This window comes from Vanellus vanellus (genome assembly GCF_965231255.1).
Source record: "Vanellus vanellus genome assembly, chromosome: 1".
Classification (NCBI taxonomy): Eukaryota; Metazoa; Chordata; class Aves; order Charadriiformes; family Charadriidae; genus Vanellus; species Vanellus vanellus.
In genome coordinates, this window is record NC_138905.1 from 204,288,152 (window position 1) to 204,303,801 (window position 15,650).

The 15,650-nt window shown below is 41.8% G+C and overlaps 1 protein-coding gene across 1 annotated transcript in view; it reads left to right on the forward strand.

Moving 5' to 3' along the window:
- Positions 1-15,650, forward strand: part of EXPH5 (exophilin 5) — a gene marked incomplete at both ends in the record, with an annotated part of 33,557 nt that overhangs the window by 6,137 nt on the left and 11,770 nt on the right. The window contains 3 exons of the mRNA XM_082487332.1: positions 11,185-11,342; positions 13,543-13,617; positions 13,722-13,866. Coding sequence (XP_082343458.1) covers positions 11,185-11,342; positions 13,543-13,617; positions 13,722-13,866 — 378 coding nt within the window. The remainder of the gene's footprint in view (positions 1-11,184; positions 11,343-13,542; positions 13,618-13,721; positions 13,867-15,650) is intronic.

Here is a 15,650-nt window from a genome sequence, read left to right on the forward strand (position 1 = left end):
AAACACATATGAAAACAGGTCCTTGAAGCCCTGAAGTGCTAATATGCTAAAGAAGTGTAAGTAGAAGCAAAAATGGCAAGGAAGACTGTGATTTAAAAAACCTTTACTCAGTTTGGTAAACAATAAATAATCCCACTTTGGGACTCCCTTTGTTCGAGTGGGCGTACTGTAACCAAAGGCAATTAGTTAAGTTGCATACCGAGTTTTTGCCTCATCGATGTTTTTCAATAATCCCATCTTGTGGTGGGGCCTGGAGTCAAGGACTGGGGCTTCACATGAGCTGAGAAAGAGCATGTGGGCACAGCTGGGGGCAGGTGGGCACAGCATGTGCCATTTTCTGTTTTGGCTTTAGCTAACTAAACCGAAGTCTGTGGTGTAGCTCCAGTTTTACATCTACAGAGCAGGGTCCGGACCAGCATCGCTGCCAGCTTGTTGGTCTTGTCTTTCCATAGTAAACTAATTTCAGTGTTAACAAAAGGTCAATCCATTTGTCCAAAGTTTTGCCCTTTATTGTGTTTGAGAGCAAGGGTTTTTCTACAGTCTGTGTGGCGGCAGAATGGGACCCAGAAGCACCTTCTGAGGTGTGTTATGTTTGGAAGAGCCTGCCTGGCAGTGTGCACTGAAGGTATTTCTTCTTTCTTTGCGTAACGGGGCCACGGGGGCTCCCCACCAGGGCAGCTCCAGTAAGACAGACAGGGCAGCCCCAGCCCCATCACCATGGTGGTGCAGCAGGGCCAAGGCCAGGCCATGGGGTTGAGTCAGGGTCAAGATCAGGCCCAGTGAAGGTAACCAGGTCCACCACAGTCCACTGGTCATGGTGCAGGGATGTGGTGATGATGCAGGGCCAAGGTCAAGCCATGAAGTCACATCAGGGTCAGGCCTGGTGATGGTTACCAGGGTCAGCCATGGCCCCATGATGGTCAGGCAGGCCAGGGGCGGGGTGGCTGGGCTGAGGCCAGGTTGGGACATCAGCCTGGGGGTCAAGGCCCAGATCAGTGGGGCAGCGGTCATGTCTGGGGCTGTAGCTGGGGCAAGGCCCAGTGGGACAGCCTCTGTTTAAAAGCAGCTCCTGGAGAAAGGAGGGATGGCTCTTGCTGAGGACTCTGGCTGTCTTCACGACAGATTTCTCCAAGGCCACCAGTTCTGCTCTTTCCAAGCTGGCCCTGGGCCCAGGTGGCCAAACACACAGGAATGGGAAGGACACTCTCAGAGCATTTTTGCCCATGCTCATTAAAACACAGGCTGTGTGCCAGGGTTCAAAGTAATGTTTGCATTTTCAACTGACAAAATACTGTAAAAATGACAATCATCATGATTATTATTGTTATTATTATCTAGCCCACTTTCTGATGTCACTAGGGCTGCCAAAAAGAAGACACTTGTTGAAATTGATGAGATTTAAGACAAGGCTTACGTTTGAGCCCATGGGTAGACATTCTCTAAGTCCAAGCTTAATGGTGAAAGTAGAATTAATTGACCAGGCTTCAAGAATAAATAGGTCAGGCACAGCTGTACAAGCTAGCATTAGTTACTGAGTAGACAGTCAATAAGAGGAGTTATTCTGGAATAGCTCATGCAGAACAGTCCAATTTTGTTAGTTTTTTTATGGACTTGTGACCCAGTTGAGGACTCATGCACTTTGTAGGAAGTCTGTGCACTTCCCAGGTTTGACCTTTCCAAAAGTAGTATCTCTATGTTCTCAACACCCTCTATCTCCTCAGTAATTGAAGTGCAGGAGTTAAAATAATAATTAACATTAGTGGGAATTGGAAATGGCCATCAGGTGGAAGAAAACAGCTTCCCATACGAAGCAAGCAAAGAGTCATGGAGGTGCATGGAGGAGACGACTGCCTGAAATGCTGAAAACATCAGCATGGTCACTCTCACTTTAGCTCAGCTTCTTTATATATGTCTATTAGAAGTTGCTTGTAATGCCAGTGGCATGTGCAGTAGAGTCACTGGGCATCTGAAGGGTAATGCCAGTGAAGTGTAACACACACTGCCTGTCTGCAGTGAGCAGCCTTGGAAGGACCCCAGAAATGTTTTCAGGTGCTGACAGCTTCTACACTCTGTTTGTGTCCCAACACCTTCAAGTCCTTGCATGTATTTCAGAAATACTAAATGCGTTATGCCAGGAAGTCAAAAAAGTGTTGCATAGGAACACGTCTCACTGATCACTGATGTTTGGAGTGGCTGGATATCTCCCCCGGTACTGACACAGCTGTGCTCCAGTGGAATTTTCAGGTTACGTGTGTCTTGTAATCCTGTCAAAGACTGTAGCACATGCTTTCTGTAGTGAAGCCTGAGGTGCTGGAGTTTTGCTGGGTTTGGTCCCTGAAGTACTTCAGATTCTTGGGTCTGTCTGGACACACAGCACTTGCACCTCCTGTAGATGTAGCTCTTGGAGAGACCTGGCTAATGATTGAGAGCAAAGCTTGTTGAGCTGTATGTCAAGACCTCAGCTGATGTTCATTGATTTGTATCAGATACTGGTTTCACAGCATTTGAAAAACGTTGCCTACGTCCATCTCCTTTTCTTCTTTAAACTTTAGGTTTTATCAGTGGTTTATGAATACTGAATTTAATCATCCTTTAAAATCTTTTTGTTCTCTGAATCTAGTTTTCGAATCAAGTGGAGTTTGGCCCAATGGATTTTTTAGCTTTGGGCACAGAGACGCCATTTTCTTCTGTGTTCCATAACTTTAACACAGGACTACACAGACTAAGGACTGACCTCAGTTCGGCCTTTCCTGTACTTGTTTTAAATTGAAAAATTACTTAATTCCCTGGAGCTGACAGTCTGAAAAGTTTCACAACTTATAGATTTTGTGTAAGAAATGCATTCAAGCAAGTAGAGAAAAATTGGGAATTTTTCTTGAGGATTTGTGCATCTAAATGTTCACATGAAGTGTATTTCTAATCCTTCTTTGCAGCTAGATTATTATGTTAACACTCTGAAATGTAACAAAGCTGTATTTAAATGCCTGCATTTTAAACTACTAGAAACTATTCTTTTTATCAGTCTTACCTCAAAAATAAACAGGTATACATACTAGTACCATACTAACTGTGACCAAACACATCAAAACCACAAAACAAAAGCAAGGAGTAAATGATGAAAAGTGCAGACTGTTGGCACTTTATTGCATTTAAATTGCACACAGTTTAATTTATGGTTGGAATAATCAAGGAACTCCTGTACTTCTGCTTGCCGTATGTGTGGATTTCTAGGTGGAGAGGCCTGAGTGCAGAGAGCTGGAGTCAAGCAAAGCTGCAGCATTGTGGCTGGGGGCTCTGCAGTCTGTCTCTTCCAGCATTATAGACTTGCATGGTCTTAATTATGTATTTATATGTATAGAAGTATATATATAAAATTCTATACCTATGAATATTGTATTTAGAAGTATTATTATACTATAATATCTCTATTTCCAGTGGAAGAGTTGTGATAAATTATGAGATTCTAGGCTGCTGTAGCAGAGGATCTGTGTAAGTATATATTATATACATGTATATAAGCATTATATTTCCAGATGAAAAGCATCCACTGTGTCAATTTTTAGAGCTTACATTCATTCTTATGACTGCTTTCCTTAATTTAAAGCAGTGTAAACAAGGCTTTTGTAGTGTTAGAGTAACACATAAACTGTGTGCAGGTGCACTCTGACCTTCTGTCTTACTTCTGTTGACCAGAATCTTGCTTCAGCTCTGCGTGAGACTCTGCACAATTATCCGAGATTGGAAAGGTGTATTTTGAGAGCCCTAGGCATCAAGCTTAACTCTGTACAAACAAATGTCTAAGCCCGTCTGGAGCCTCTCAATTTTAGAGCTCTGTCCAGACTCATGGGCTATCACACACAGACCTGCTTGCAGGGACCTTGGTCTTCTTTTGAAACCAACTCCCCTCATGCAGAGTTCTCACCTGGCCTGTGTCTGTTTTCTTGTTTTTCCCCTTATATTGTTGCCTAGGAAAGGTTTTGCATAAAGAAAGGCATACAGTAACATGAGGAATAGCATTTGCATTGTATGCCTTTGTGAGGCAGTTAAATTTATAATACATGGCTGAGCTGTAAATTACTTGCATAGATGGCTGTCTCTTTGCATGCTATCAATATTTATAAAAGGTCTCACAATCAACTGGCAGCTCTACCCTAGAAGAGTAAATATGTCTGCTGTTAATCATTAGCTTCAGATGTACTGGGGCACCTAAGACGACCTGATCCCCAGCCTTCCAACCCATCATGTGGCACACACGGTATACATCTATATTTCCATGTAAGATTTCCGGGATAGAAATTCAGGAGTATGACTTACTCCTGTAATGAAATGTTTTTGGACTGAGACTACATCTATCCCTGCAAACAAATCAAAATCTTTGCATGGAGAATTATATCCATTATATCCATGTATTAATGCTAATGGGAATTCCTATTAATGAAGTCATCTCATTAGAGATATTAATTACTACCATTCAGAAGCTATGTGACACACTTTAAAAATGATAGGTAGCCTTCCTTTCCATTGCATCATGGATTTGTTTTGTTATTACCATATAACATTGGTAGGTAGCTTGTGAGTATTGACAGCATGATCAAGTAACACCATTTTTCTTGACCTGACATTTGCAGCCGATACCAAGATTGTAAATCATCTGTAAAACATTCTCAGAGTGGAGCTTTCTCGTGTTTCACACTCTCTGTAGAGGAAACGGCAGAGAATCTGCCCAAGCTGGAGGGTCACCGACAGTTGTGATATTACTAGCGGTATTTCACCTCATTCGCTCTTGTTGACCAGTTGCCCAAAGGACTAAAAGCTTTCATATTCTAAGTATGTATAAACTCAATTAAAAGATATATACGTATAGCCTTTTCTATTTGTTGTTTCAGTAGGGTTGAAATGTTTTCACTGTAAACCCAGGGTAGCTACTGAAGAAATAGTCTGATGTTAAAAGTAATGTTTTGAGGCATTGTTGCAGCTTGAGATGGGTGATTAATCACCCTAAGCTTCCGTGATCTCGGTTTGCAACGCTCCGTGCTTTAAAAACTTTAAAAAGTTTTTAATCAAGACAGTCATTAGGCTCCTGATTTCTGAGCTTTAACTGAGAACTTCTGATTCCTGAGCTGCCAGAGCAGAGAGGAGTTATGTGGTCAGCATGAGAATGAACCTCATCCTTGCCCTTACAACGTTTCCTAGTTTTCTGTTTCAGAGGAAAGTGTCAATCTGTGCGCTTGCCCGGGGGAACAGGCACAAGCTTCTAGGAGAAGTGGAGTGCTGGACTCAGTGAAGGAAAACAACAGCTAGAGTAACTTGTCTGTGGTATATTCAGTTTGTATAGTTTAATATGAGACATTAATCCTTTGGCAAAACACAGAGGTAACTTTTAGCCACTGTACAGGGGGTGCTTAAGTTAAAAAATTGTAGACACAAAAGACGTTGTGAGTCACCGAGTGGAAAGAACTATTCAATGCACAGTGGGAGTCCGATGAGACTGTTTTGTGTATGCTGATAGCTTAGTGTCTTTGTTGACTGAGTGTAATAGATGTACAGGTTGCCACCATATGAGGCTATCTTAAAGCAGGTGATCAGTTTTAATTTCAAAGAATAAATCCACTGAATAGAGGTAGTGCAATACTGCTCTGTTTGTTTTTCTTTTTGTCTCATGGGTGTTCTGGCATTTGGGTGGTATGTGATGCTGCTGATTATTCCTTTGCTCTGAGAGTTTGGAAGCTTTGTGAAGTGTCCGAAGAATGTAACAAATATAACTATAAACATTAGTTAAAGAAAATCACTGAGTCAGATTTTGTGATTTCTCTACTTTTTAATTAAAAAGAAAAGTGGATATGGAAGGATTTTTCCCATAAGCAGACAAGGTGGAACTTCAGTAAGGGCGGAAAAGATGTTCCGCCTTTAACTCACATATTCCCTGCCTGTATCTCTGACATACACACCAGGACTTAATGTGTGAATCTGATGTCTATTGTCAGAAAAGTGTTCTGGGGACTAAATAACATTTGCTGTTTGCAGCTATCTGCTTAAGTAGCCCTACTTGCTGCTTGAAAGGGTACTTGTAGGGTAGTAGTAGGGTGGGTAGCAAAATCATGTGCAGAAGTGGTATCTTTGTGTTGAAAGTACTTTTGCCTATTAAATGTACAGTCTGGGAGGAAGAACTAGAGGAGATTAATGCCCTTTTCAGTTTCTCCCTGCTTCTCTCTCCTGGTTTTGCACATTTCCAGAATCTAGATATTTAGGGATAATTGTGAGCTGGCAACTTGATGCACCCATCAAAGTGGGACTGAAAACATATCCCATTGAGTTCGGTGCTGGGCTATGAAGTATTTCCCCTGTCTTTCAGGTGAACCTTTCTTGGCACTTCCAGTTACTCCTTTCCATCCAGGGGTGTCACCACTAGGTGGCTCTCCAGCAGCCTGACCTGACAGCCTGTTCAAGACAGTGAAAGTCCTTCCATTATATTTATTGGTATTTGGGTCATGGTCAGAAAGAAACACTCAACCAACACACTCTTTGGTCTTCCTTGTTGTGGCATATCTTCTTTGCCCGTATGCATCTTTAATTTTATTGGTCACATACTCAAGACAAATACGTCTTCTGAAAGCAACTTAGTGGGTTAATTTGCATTATAAAATTAATACATAATAACAAAAATTACCACAGCAGTAATAATAATGAAAAGGATGAAGACTTAGATAGAAAACTAGTATTTTGGGGGAAGAGAAAATTAAATGAGTGGTTGATTAGCAATGACCTAGCAGGTTAGATTCAAGCGTTATTGCCAATACAACATTTTATTCATCAAAATAGAGGAGGCCCTGATTTTTCAGGCAATTACTGCAGAAATGCTTAATTTTACAAATACAAAAGCCCAAGAAAAAATAAGTGCATTTTCAGTTAGATCTTTTTACATTGTCTTGTAGTGTGTGCAACCAAAACGTGGGAGTCAGTTTTCCTCTCTGATTCAGCTACATCTGCATAATGTTTTACATGTAATAATGAAGCTGACTTGGTTTATTGACATTAGCCACACAGAAAACAGTAACAAAGAAAAATAAACAAAAGATTGCTTTAATGTGAGTAAAAATATACCAGCTACTAAGAGTAAAGACTGCCTTAGAAAATAGACCTATTGTGTGTCTGACGTGCTAGGAAAGAGTATCTTGGCTCTGCGTATTGTTATTTTTCTTCCTGGTAGGATTAACCTGCCACTGGAGCTTCTCTGGCACCTTGGAAACCAGAATGTTGTTGTTATTGCTATTATATGTTTATATGAAATGGCAGATAATAATTTTTTCAAATTACTTGAGCTGTGGTAGCCTTTGCCATGGCCAGTAATACTTCTTTTCCCCCTTTTTTTTTTCAAATAAGATGACAACTTAAAAGTATGTCTTTAAACTATTTTTATAGCATTAAAAGGAACTATAAGTAAGAAAATATTCTTGCATATGCATCATTTTAGATCTACCTGTGGCTGTGATAACAGCCAGAGTTTTCTAGAAAATTAACTGGCCATAGAAATTATGGAGATGCACAGTTCACCAGTGCGGCATAATGTATAAAACAGTGGGAAGGTGATAAGTTGAAGCCAAAAAATTAGGAAAGAACTGGTTCTTCAGGAACGGGATAGCTATTTTTTAACATCTCTAGCCTTTTCTCACTGACAAAGTAAGGAACGTAAACAGAGTAGAGACATAAGCTTGTTTTAGGTAACTCTTTTTGCAGATGTCTGCCCTGCTGTAGTTTTTATCTAATGCTTTCGTCACTGTTTTTGCCTGCAATCCTTTCAGCTTTGTCTTCTCAGACACTGAGAGCTTTGATCCAATGAGCAAATACTGGTCTGCTTATCCTGCATCCGGTGCAACTCCTCACGCTCGGTGGTTGCTGTGTCTGTTTTCTCGTGAGGTGTGTGGTAAGGGTCCTTTAGGGCCAAATCCTGCTTCTGCTGAAATCAATGGGAATCATAATTTCAGCTTGGGCAAAAGTGGGACTGAGCCCCCTGTGCCCTGCAAACAGCAGAGGTGTCCCCAGACGACTTATTTGGCAACCCAGTTTCTACTGCCTTACATATGTCTTCTGCTTTATATGCAGGATGAAGATGGTAGAGAAAATACCTTTCCTCTTACAGTAGCAATTAAAGCTCCTTATTATCCTAACAGGAAGTGGCAGGGGGAGGCTACAGCTCTTTTCACAATATTTATGATAACCCACATGAAAGTCTCGTACATCTAAACATTTAGGTTAACTTTTCCCCAGAGATGTCTGTATAAGAGATATGGGGAGATCCTTGTGCCAATAAGGAAGAGATGTTTTTAAAAACATCGCAAAGGAATTGCTCCTGAGTGATTCATTAGTTTAGATGCTGTGTAGGATAATAGATGGGAAGAGGTAACGAGGTGCAGCCTGTGAGGTCATTTAGGATTGCTGCCTGCTCCGGTTTGTGGAGCAGTTGCCCGTAAATTATCCTGGGAATGGAGTTGTCTTTAATCCTGCAACATCTTACGGGTACTTTTCTCAGTCACAATGATGTTGTCTGCTCTCAAAAGGAAGTGGCTCCCAGTGTCCAAACTGGCTGTAGAGAAACGAGGAGGAAGGATGGATGGAGCAGACAGGGAAGCGGGATTAGTACATTTGGTTTAGAGGGCATTAGGTGTTTTGACACTCCTACGGAGCAGTGTCTCAATATATAAATTGCAATCCGAGTAACAATAGCGCTGCCTCAAAGGCAAGTTCATTGCAATACTGACTGCAGATACCATCTTCTGCTGTAATTGTTTCTTGGGATGTGCTTTCCTCCTACCTCACAACTGTCATTCATTAGTATCATGAGGGGGCATGTCGACTTGGCAGAGCAGGTATATAGGGAAATGATGTGGTTTGGCTGGGAGTCACCGCAAATGAGAAATATTTAATAGTCATGCGAAATTGCAATTACATATTAGGTATCATATTAATACTGTTCGGTACTGACATAACTACATAGGTAGGGTTCGATACATGGGCCTCTATGTGTATGTGTATATAAACACGCACAAGCAATTTAAGGGGTTTATTTCATGATTTGGGGATTCACAATTCAATTCTCAATTCAGAAGCAGCACATCCACAGGTAATGACTGCAGATGATGCCAAGCATGTACCAGTAAAGCCTTTACAGCGTTTAAATATTAAAGTCCGCGTTTGTGCAAGCTTTTTAACACATTTGTCGGTGAAAGGCGTGTTCGTGCAACGCCTGATATGATCGACGTTAGAGTGAGTGTGGGTTTTTCTTAATTATTTTTCCTTCTTTCTGAAAGGCATAAATGTAAAGCAGCTAGGCGTCTACATATAAGTAGTGTGAGGTTCCGGACAGCGGGGCGCGGGCCCCCCCTGCTCCCCCGGGCGCCGGGCTGTGGCTCTGTCTGCCGCCGCCAGAGGGCGCCGTGTGCGCGGCGCGCCGGTTGCCTCCCCCCGCCCAGAAACACCCGCCCGCCCCGGCCGGGAGTGAAAACGCCGCCGGGGACGGAGCGGGAGAGGTGGTCTCCGCTTTCGGCACGCCGCAGCAGAACGGGCCGTGGGCTCGTTTTCCGCGCAGCCGCCGCGGCTGCAGCCGCTGCCCAAACGCCTCCCGCTGTGGCTCCGTCTGCCTTTGCTCCTGCGGGTGGCTCGGGCCGCCTTGGCCGAGGCCGCGGGAGTGAGGTCATGAAGTTGGCGCTTGAGAGCGCTTTGCTCATCGCCTCCTCCTGTTTGGCGCTGCTGCTGGGCTCTTGTCCGCGCTGCAGATGGCGTTTACCGTGTTTAGTCACGCCCATGGTGCGGTAGTACCTGTGATGATTAACATTTTTGCCTTTGTAATAAGTTTATTTCGAATGGGTAGTACTTGTGTCTGTGTCGTCTTCCTCAAGGGGAAATACTCGCTCATTTACCAAAAACGTCTCTCTCCTGCCCTCCTATTCTTCACATACCACCAGATGAACAGTAGGTGCGGGTATAGACAATATACCCTGTATCAATTCCAGATGGAAATACATCCGTTTCCAGACTAGATATTTAAATTTAAGTTGTTTGGTTTTTGTTTTTTTGTTTTTTTTTGTTTTTTTTTTGTGAAGTAATGTTGTCTCAGAGCATATGAGTTTTTATTTAAATTGGTAACTGAAATAATATATGTTGTCTGAGAGCATCTGCATTCCTAGGCATAGGTTTTACCACGGATTAAGGTGGGAGATTTACATGAAAACCTTGCTAAAACACTGGTATTACATCTCCAGGCTGTGCACAGAGTCTTGTTCTGCTGCCATCAGAGTCAGCTGGGGTGTGGATATGCTGTGTTTGCATCTGTACTTTAGGCACTTGTATAATGTAATTTAAAAACAAGTAGCTTTGCATGGCCATTGCACTATTCCGACTCCTTTGCAACTGTTCCTTGTTCTTTTGTGTCCAGATAAACAATTAATTCCTGTGACCCCTTGGTCTAAAACCTGAACTTGCTACTAAGCAGCTTCTTCAGTTGCCGCCACATGTATGTAGCTTGTTCAGGCTTCCCTCTGCGTGGCAGAACGTTCATATTCATTATTAGTTTCTGCCATACATATTAAATACAGGAAGAATCACTATGCAGCAAGGAAAGAGGAAAATGTGATATACTCGTTGAACATGTTGCATGAATACCTAATAGCTGAATTCACAATTTATTATTCTCCTTCACACAGATGTGTGGTGGGCACCTCACTGTCAGGGCCTCAGTGAGCTTCCTCTTGAAAATCAGAGTAATCTTGTTATTGCTTCCACTTAAATGAGTGAATAAATATTTCAAGAATTGCTTTGTTAGAGTATTATTTATTCTAATTCAATTGCTGGCTGAACTTAATCTTACTTTCAATTAGTTTTATAATGCTTGTGAATTATTACTTCATTTTTGCAAGGAGAAGGATGCACTTCTTCGAGGCAGAGAATAATGCAAGCATATGAGTCGTCCACTTAACTTGATCATGTAATCTCATTGTTAAGCTGGAGAATTCTGCTGTCAGTAAAAATTTTATGCAATTGCTGTGAATGTGTCATGTCTCGCTGTATCTTTTAAAAAGTCATTATATGTAGAATTACACTGTAAATACTTAAATGAACAATAGGGATAGTTCCTAATCATGTGGCTGTAATATCTAAAATGGCTTTAAAATATTTTTTGTTCCTTTCTAGCAAACTTCTGAAGAGAAAGAAGTCTGAAACAGGGCTGCAGGGAGTGACTGGAGAATGGTTTGAAGAAATACAAAGAAAAAAATTTCACAATTACACTGATGTCAATAGAATGCTAAAACCACCATTAGAGCATCACCTAAGGAAGAGCAAAAACACCAGTGAGTTGCATTTTTCCATTTCCTTATCTACATGATAATGGTCAGCAAACCAATGTCTTAGAGCATTTCAGAGTGTAATAGCTAAGGGCTTTCTGAAATTCCATTGAGTTTCTTCTCACGTCAAAGATATATTTTCAAAATGACCGTTTCTTTAAGCAGATTCTGTTAAAAGCACAGCTGGGAGTCACAACAGGAAATCCCTGATATTCTTACCCATAGTTAGAATCATAGAACAGCCCAGGTTGGAAGGACATTGGAAGGTCATCTGGTCCAACCTTTCGTGGGAAAGAGAGCCCGGATGAGATTATCTAACACCCTGTCCAGTCACATCTTGTAAACCTCCAGTGATGAGGACTCCACCATGTCCACAGGGAGGACACTGATTGATTGTCCCCACTGTAAAAAATATCTTTCTTAACCAAGATGAAGTCACTGTAATTATAGTAAATATAGCAGTGGTTTCCCAATCAAAGCAGTAATGTTTACTTTGTACAAGAACTGCTTCGGTTTTACCTAGTTTTCTTAAAGGAACTAGAAGCACCTAAATGACATTTGGAATAAGTAGGTAATCTGGATTTGGGTGAGAGAGGTTTGACTGTACCAGGGGAAGACTTTTCCTGGTAACACTGGGCTAAAGGCATGCCAGTGCTGATTATCAGGGCGGGTGACAAAGCCTGGAAAGTTGGGCTGACCAGGAAGGAACTTCTGGAGATCTCATTTCACAGGTTCTGTCGCCCATCCAAAATGAGCACGCATAAGAAACATGGTGTGTCTATATCAAGGATGGCATTCTGTGCTGCCTTTTTCATCTTCCATCCAGATAGTTTTCATGCTTTTATTCCATTTACATTTCTGCATGTTTTTCATTGAGCTCTTCTTATTTGTGCTTCATAGCAACTGGAAGCAGAGTCATGTATTTCAAAAGAAAAGTGGAACCCTAAAAATTTTCCTGAAACTACAGATCTACACAGAACAGCTCTCTGTCTTTCCTGACCGTTTTTCCCCAACATCCCCTCTAGTCCACAGCTATCAACTATTTTTCTCGTTCAGAGATGGACTAATTGATGTGTTAGCTAACTAAACTCTGTTCTCTGGTATTTAACTTTGAAAGCTGCTGTTTCTGTTTCAGATCTGAAGAAAGGGTTGTGTGCCTCAGAGGCTTGTCTCATATTTCCAACTGTATAAGTTGGTTTAATAAAAGGTACTACTTCTACCTGCAAGCTTTGCTCTGTCTACATCCCTAGGCCATCCTGGCTATGGCAGAGTGCTGTTAGGACTCTCCTGATGTCACCTTCATTGTCAAGTCAAACAATGCCACCAAGAGGTTAGGCTCTAAAAAGGGGTAAAGCGTGCAGTATTTCATAATACACGGTGATTGTCACTGAAGTGAAAGCCCTGTATTACACACAGGATTTAAATCACATGACATGAATTACTTCATTTTGGACTAGGTCCAAAATGCTGCCCATTGTTCTTGTTATCAGTGACACTTTGCTCCCATTTCTGGTTTTGCTACAGTCATTGGATAAGCCACTTTCAGGCTGTTGCATTGTTTCAGGCATGTGATGTTTTAAATGAGAAAAAAAAAAAAAAGATGCAATGCTTTATTCCTGAGTGAAGTCTTATTTCCTTTTGTGCTGTGGTTTCCTGTGGCATGCAGACCCTGCAGTTTCTTTCCCTAATCTGTGAGCAATACTTGTCCTCTCCTTCACACCAATGGCCAGCTGCTTTTACAGGCACATTGGGTTTATGTTCCATTAGAAGAAATTGAATCATAACCTTCTCAAAGAAATCATTCATGATGTCTTGCATTTAAAATACAGTACTGATATGCAGTTTATAGCAGAAAAAATGTACGCCAGTGGCCATGGGAATCCTCCACGATAAAGAATTGTATGATACAGAAGACACCTTAGTCTGAATTAGTTATGTAGTTACATTACAGTCTATTTAACCATTGTATATTCAGGGTTGTCATATTTATATTTCTTACAAAGGTGAAAAGAAGGTGACTAATGATTGTGGGTGCCTCAATTTTCAAATGTCTGATTTGCCTATATTTTAAAACGGTTCTGGTTTTCAAATGATTGAGTGCTGATTATTTTCTGAAAATCAGCCTCATTTATCTGACATGCATCACCCAAACCCAATAATACTTTATGAAACTTTAGGCCTGTTTATCTTTCTCTTAGTCTTCTAGTTAGTCATTATAAACCAGCATGTCACATAGTCTGTCCAAAAATGTCAACAAAACTGGATTTTCCTGGCATAAAAGGTAAGCAAAAGAAAATTGTTTATGAAGACATAACTTTTTATGTATATTTTAATACTGCATTTAGTAAGAACTTGAAACAAATAAAATTTTTATAATATTTTTAGATCATAGAGAACTAAAAATGTCATCTCACACAAATCCTCAAGCACAAAAGAACACTTCAGCTTCCTTTCTGGGGTTCAGATCACCCTTTGCTTGGCTTTTCTCCTTTAGAAAATCAAGGAAAAACCAGACTGAGAAGCAACCACGGTGAGCTATAATCAGAACATACATTATTTCCAGCTTTAAAAAGTCTATGAATTGTTCTGTGTTTTGCTTAGAAATCTTTGTATAATATTATTTTTCCAGTCTCTTGCCTTTCACCTCTGCTGCGAAGGTTGGGATTTTACTGGTCATGTAATGAGAGATTATCCGTTCTGTGTCAGAAAAATGAGGAGTAAGTGGCAAGTAATAGGTAAAGTCTCTTGGCTAAATCTATTTTACTCAGGTTTTGCATAAAGGCTTTAAGCGTATGAAAGCCCCTAGACTTAGCAGCAGCTGCATCTTATTTCGTTCCCTCTCAGGAGGACAAGGTGTAAGGCACATGGGGATCTGGTGCCCTATGGCTGTGATATAACAGGACCGCGTAGCTTTCCCAGGCCATGGCAAAGAGTACAGGCCCCGGGCAGCTCTGCTGCATCAGTTCCCACCATTTCTAGCCCAGAGGCAGCTTAGAGGCATGCCTGCAGCTTTGGCTCTAGCTGGGCAAACAGGGCAGCTCTCCAGTGCTTTCGTCTTCCGTGCTTCGTCAGGGCTTTGGCTTCAACTGGATCTGAACCAAAGATGGTCTCATATGCAGTGCCGGAGCTGCTCTTTGTAGAGCATCTTTCTCCCTTGCCATTCACAGGGTTAAAGCTGCTGGTCAGAGGGAACGTGGGGCTATGCTCAGGCTAGTTAGGCTGACTGTTCTCTCCTAGCTTTTATGGTCCTGTATGCCAGCGACACCTGAGTGAAATATTACTATTTTTGTGTGCACTGTAGGGTAATGTTTGGGACTGCCAATCACAGATAAAGGTGCATTGTGCGGTGCTGTGAAATCTAAGTATGAAGCTGCAAGATCTTTGGCACAGAGAGCTGATTTTCACTCTGTGTGTGAGTCTCAGGCTGGTATTCTGGTCCATGCCTGGGGCTCCTAGGTGGCATGACGCTAAGACAAGGAACATCTATAATAAACAATGACAAGGAATGCAAGCCTCTAAAGAAATGATGATTAGTCTGATACATAGGTTTTGTAGCGCAGCAGCTTGCCATTGTGGAGTGTTTGTGTCAAAGCAGAAGGAGATTTAAGGAGAGGTTTGCATAGAGGCCGTGAGGTTAGCTTGGTGGATGTTTACTGGTAACAATACTCCTACATAGCAACACGGCATAGGAAAAAATGATTGCAGAGTTTTAACACGGCTCCATACATGTCACCGGCTCCCTCCTCTTTCCTGTGACACGGTAATGCCCCTTACGCTGGGACACACCAACACGGGACCGCAGCCCTCCCTGCAGGATAAAGGGGCACTTGTGTAACTGAGAATCGCATTTCAAGAGCGCTTCATCCTGGTGCACGGGAAGGTCGTCAGCGCACAAGCAAAGGTCTAGGCTTTGCTGTAGAATCTAAGCGTTGAAATGATTTCTTAATTTAAGAAGGCAGTGAAGTAAACCGTGCCTGCTCATTGCATCAGCTTTTCTAATATATGTTTACCTGGCTTTTCCACAGAAAATCTATCATATCTCAGGCGCAGATGCCTTTGATTTCTTACCCAGCACAGCTTGAAAAATAAACAAGTCGATCCTGACGTGTAACTGAGCTGATTGCTACATTTTCTAGTCACGCCTCTCTGTCGAAAACTTCCCCCACCCTCTTCTAGGTGTTGCCGTGGCATGTGGTTTGCTTTATGCATAGACAAAGCACTGAAATAATCTGCCTCTCACCAGGTAAAGTTATTTTGGAGAGCTAGTGAAATACAATAGGAGGCAGCACTGTAAATCCCGTAAGTAAGCCTAAC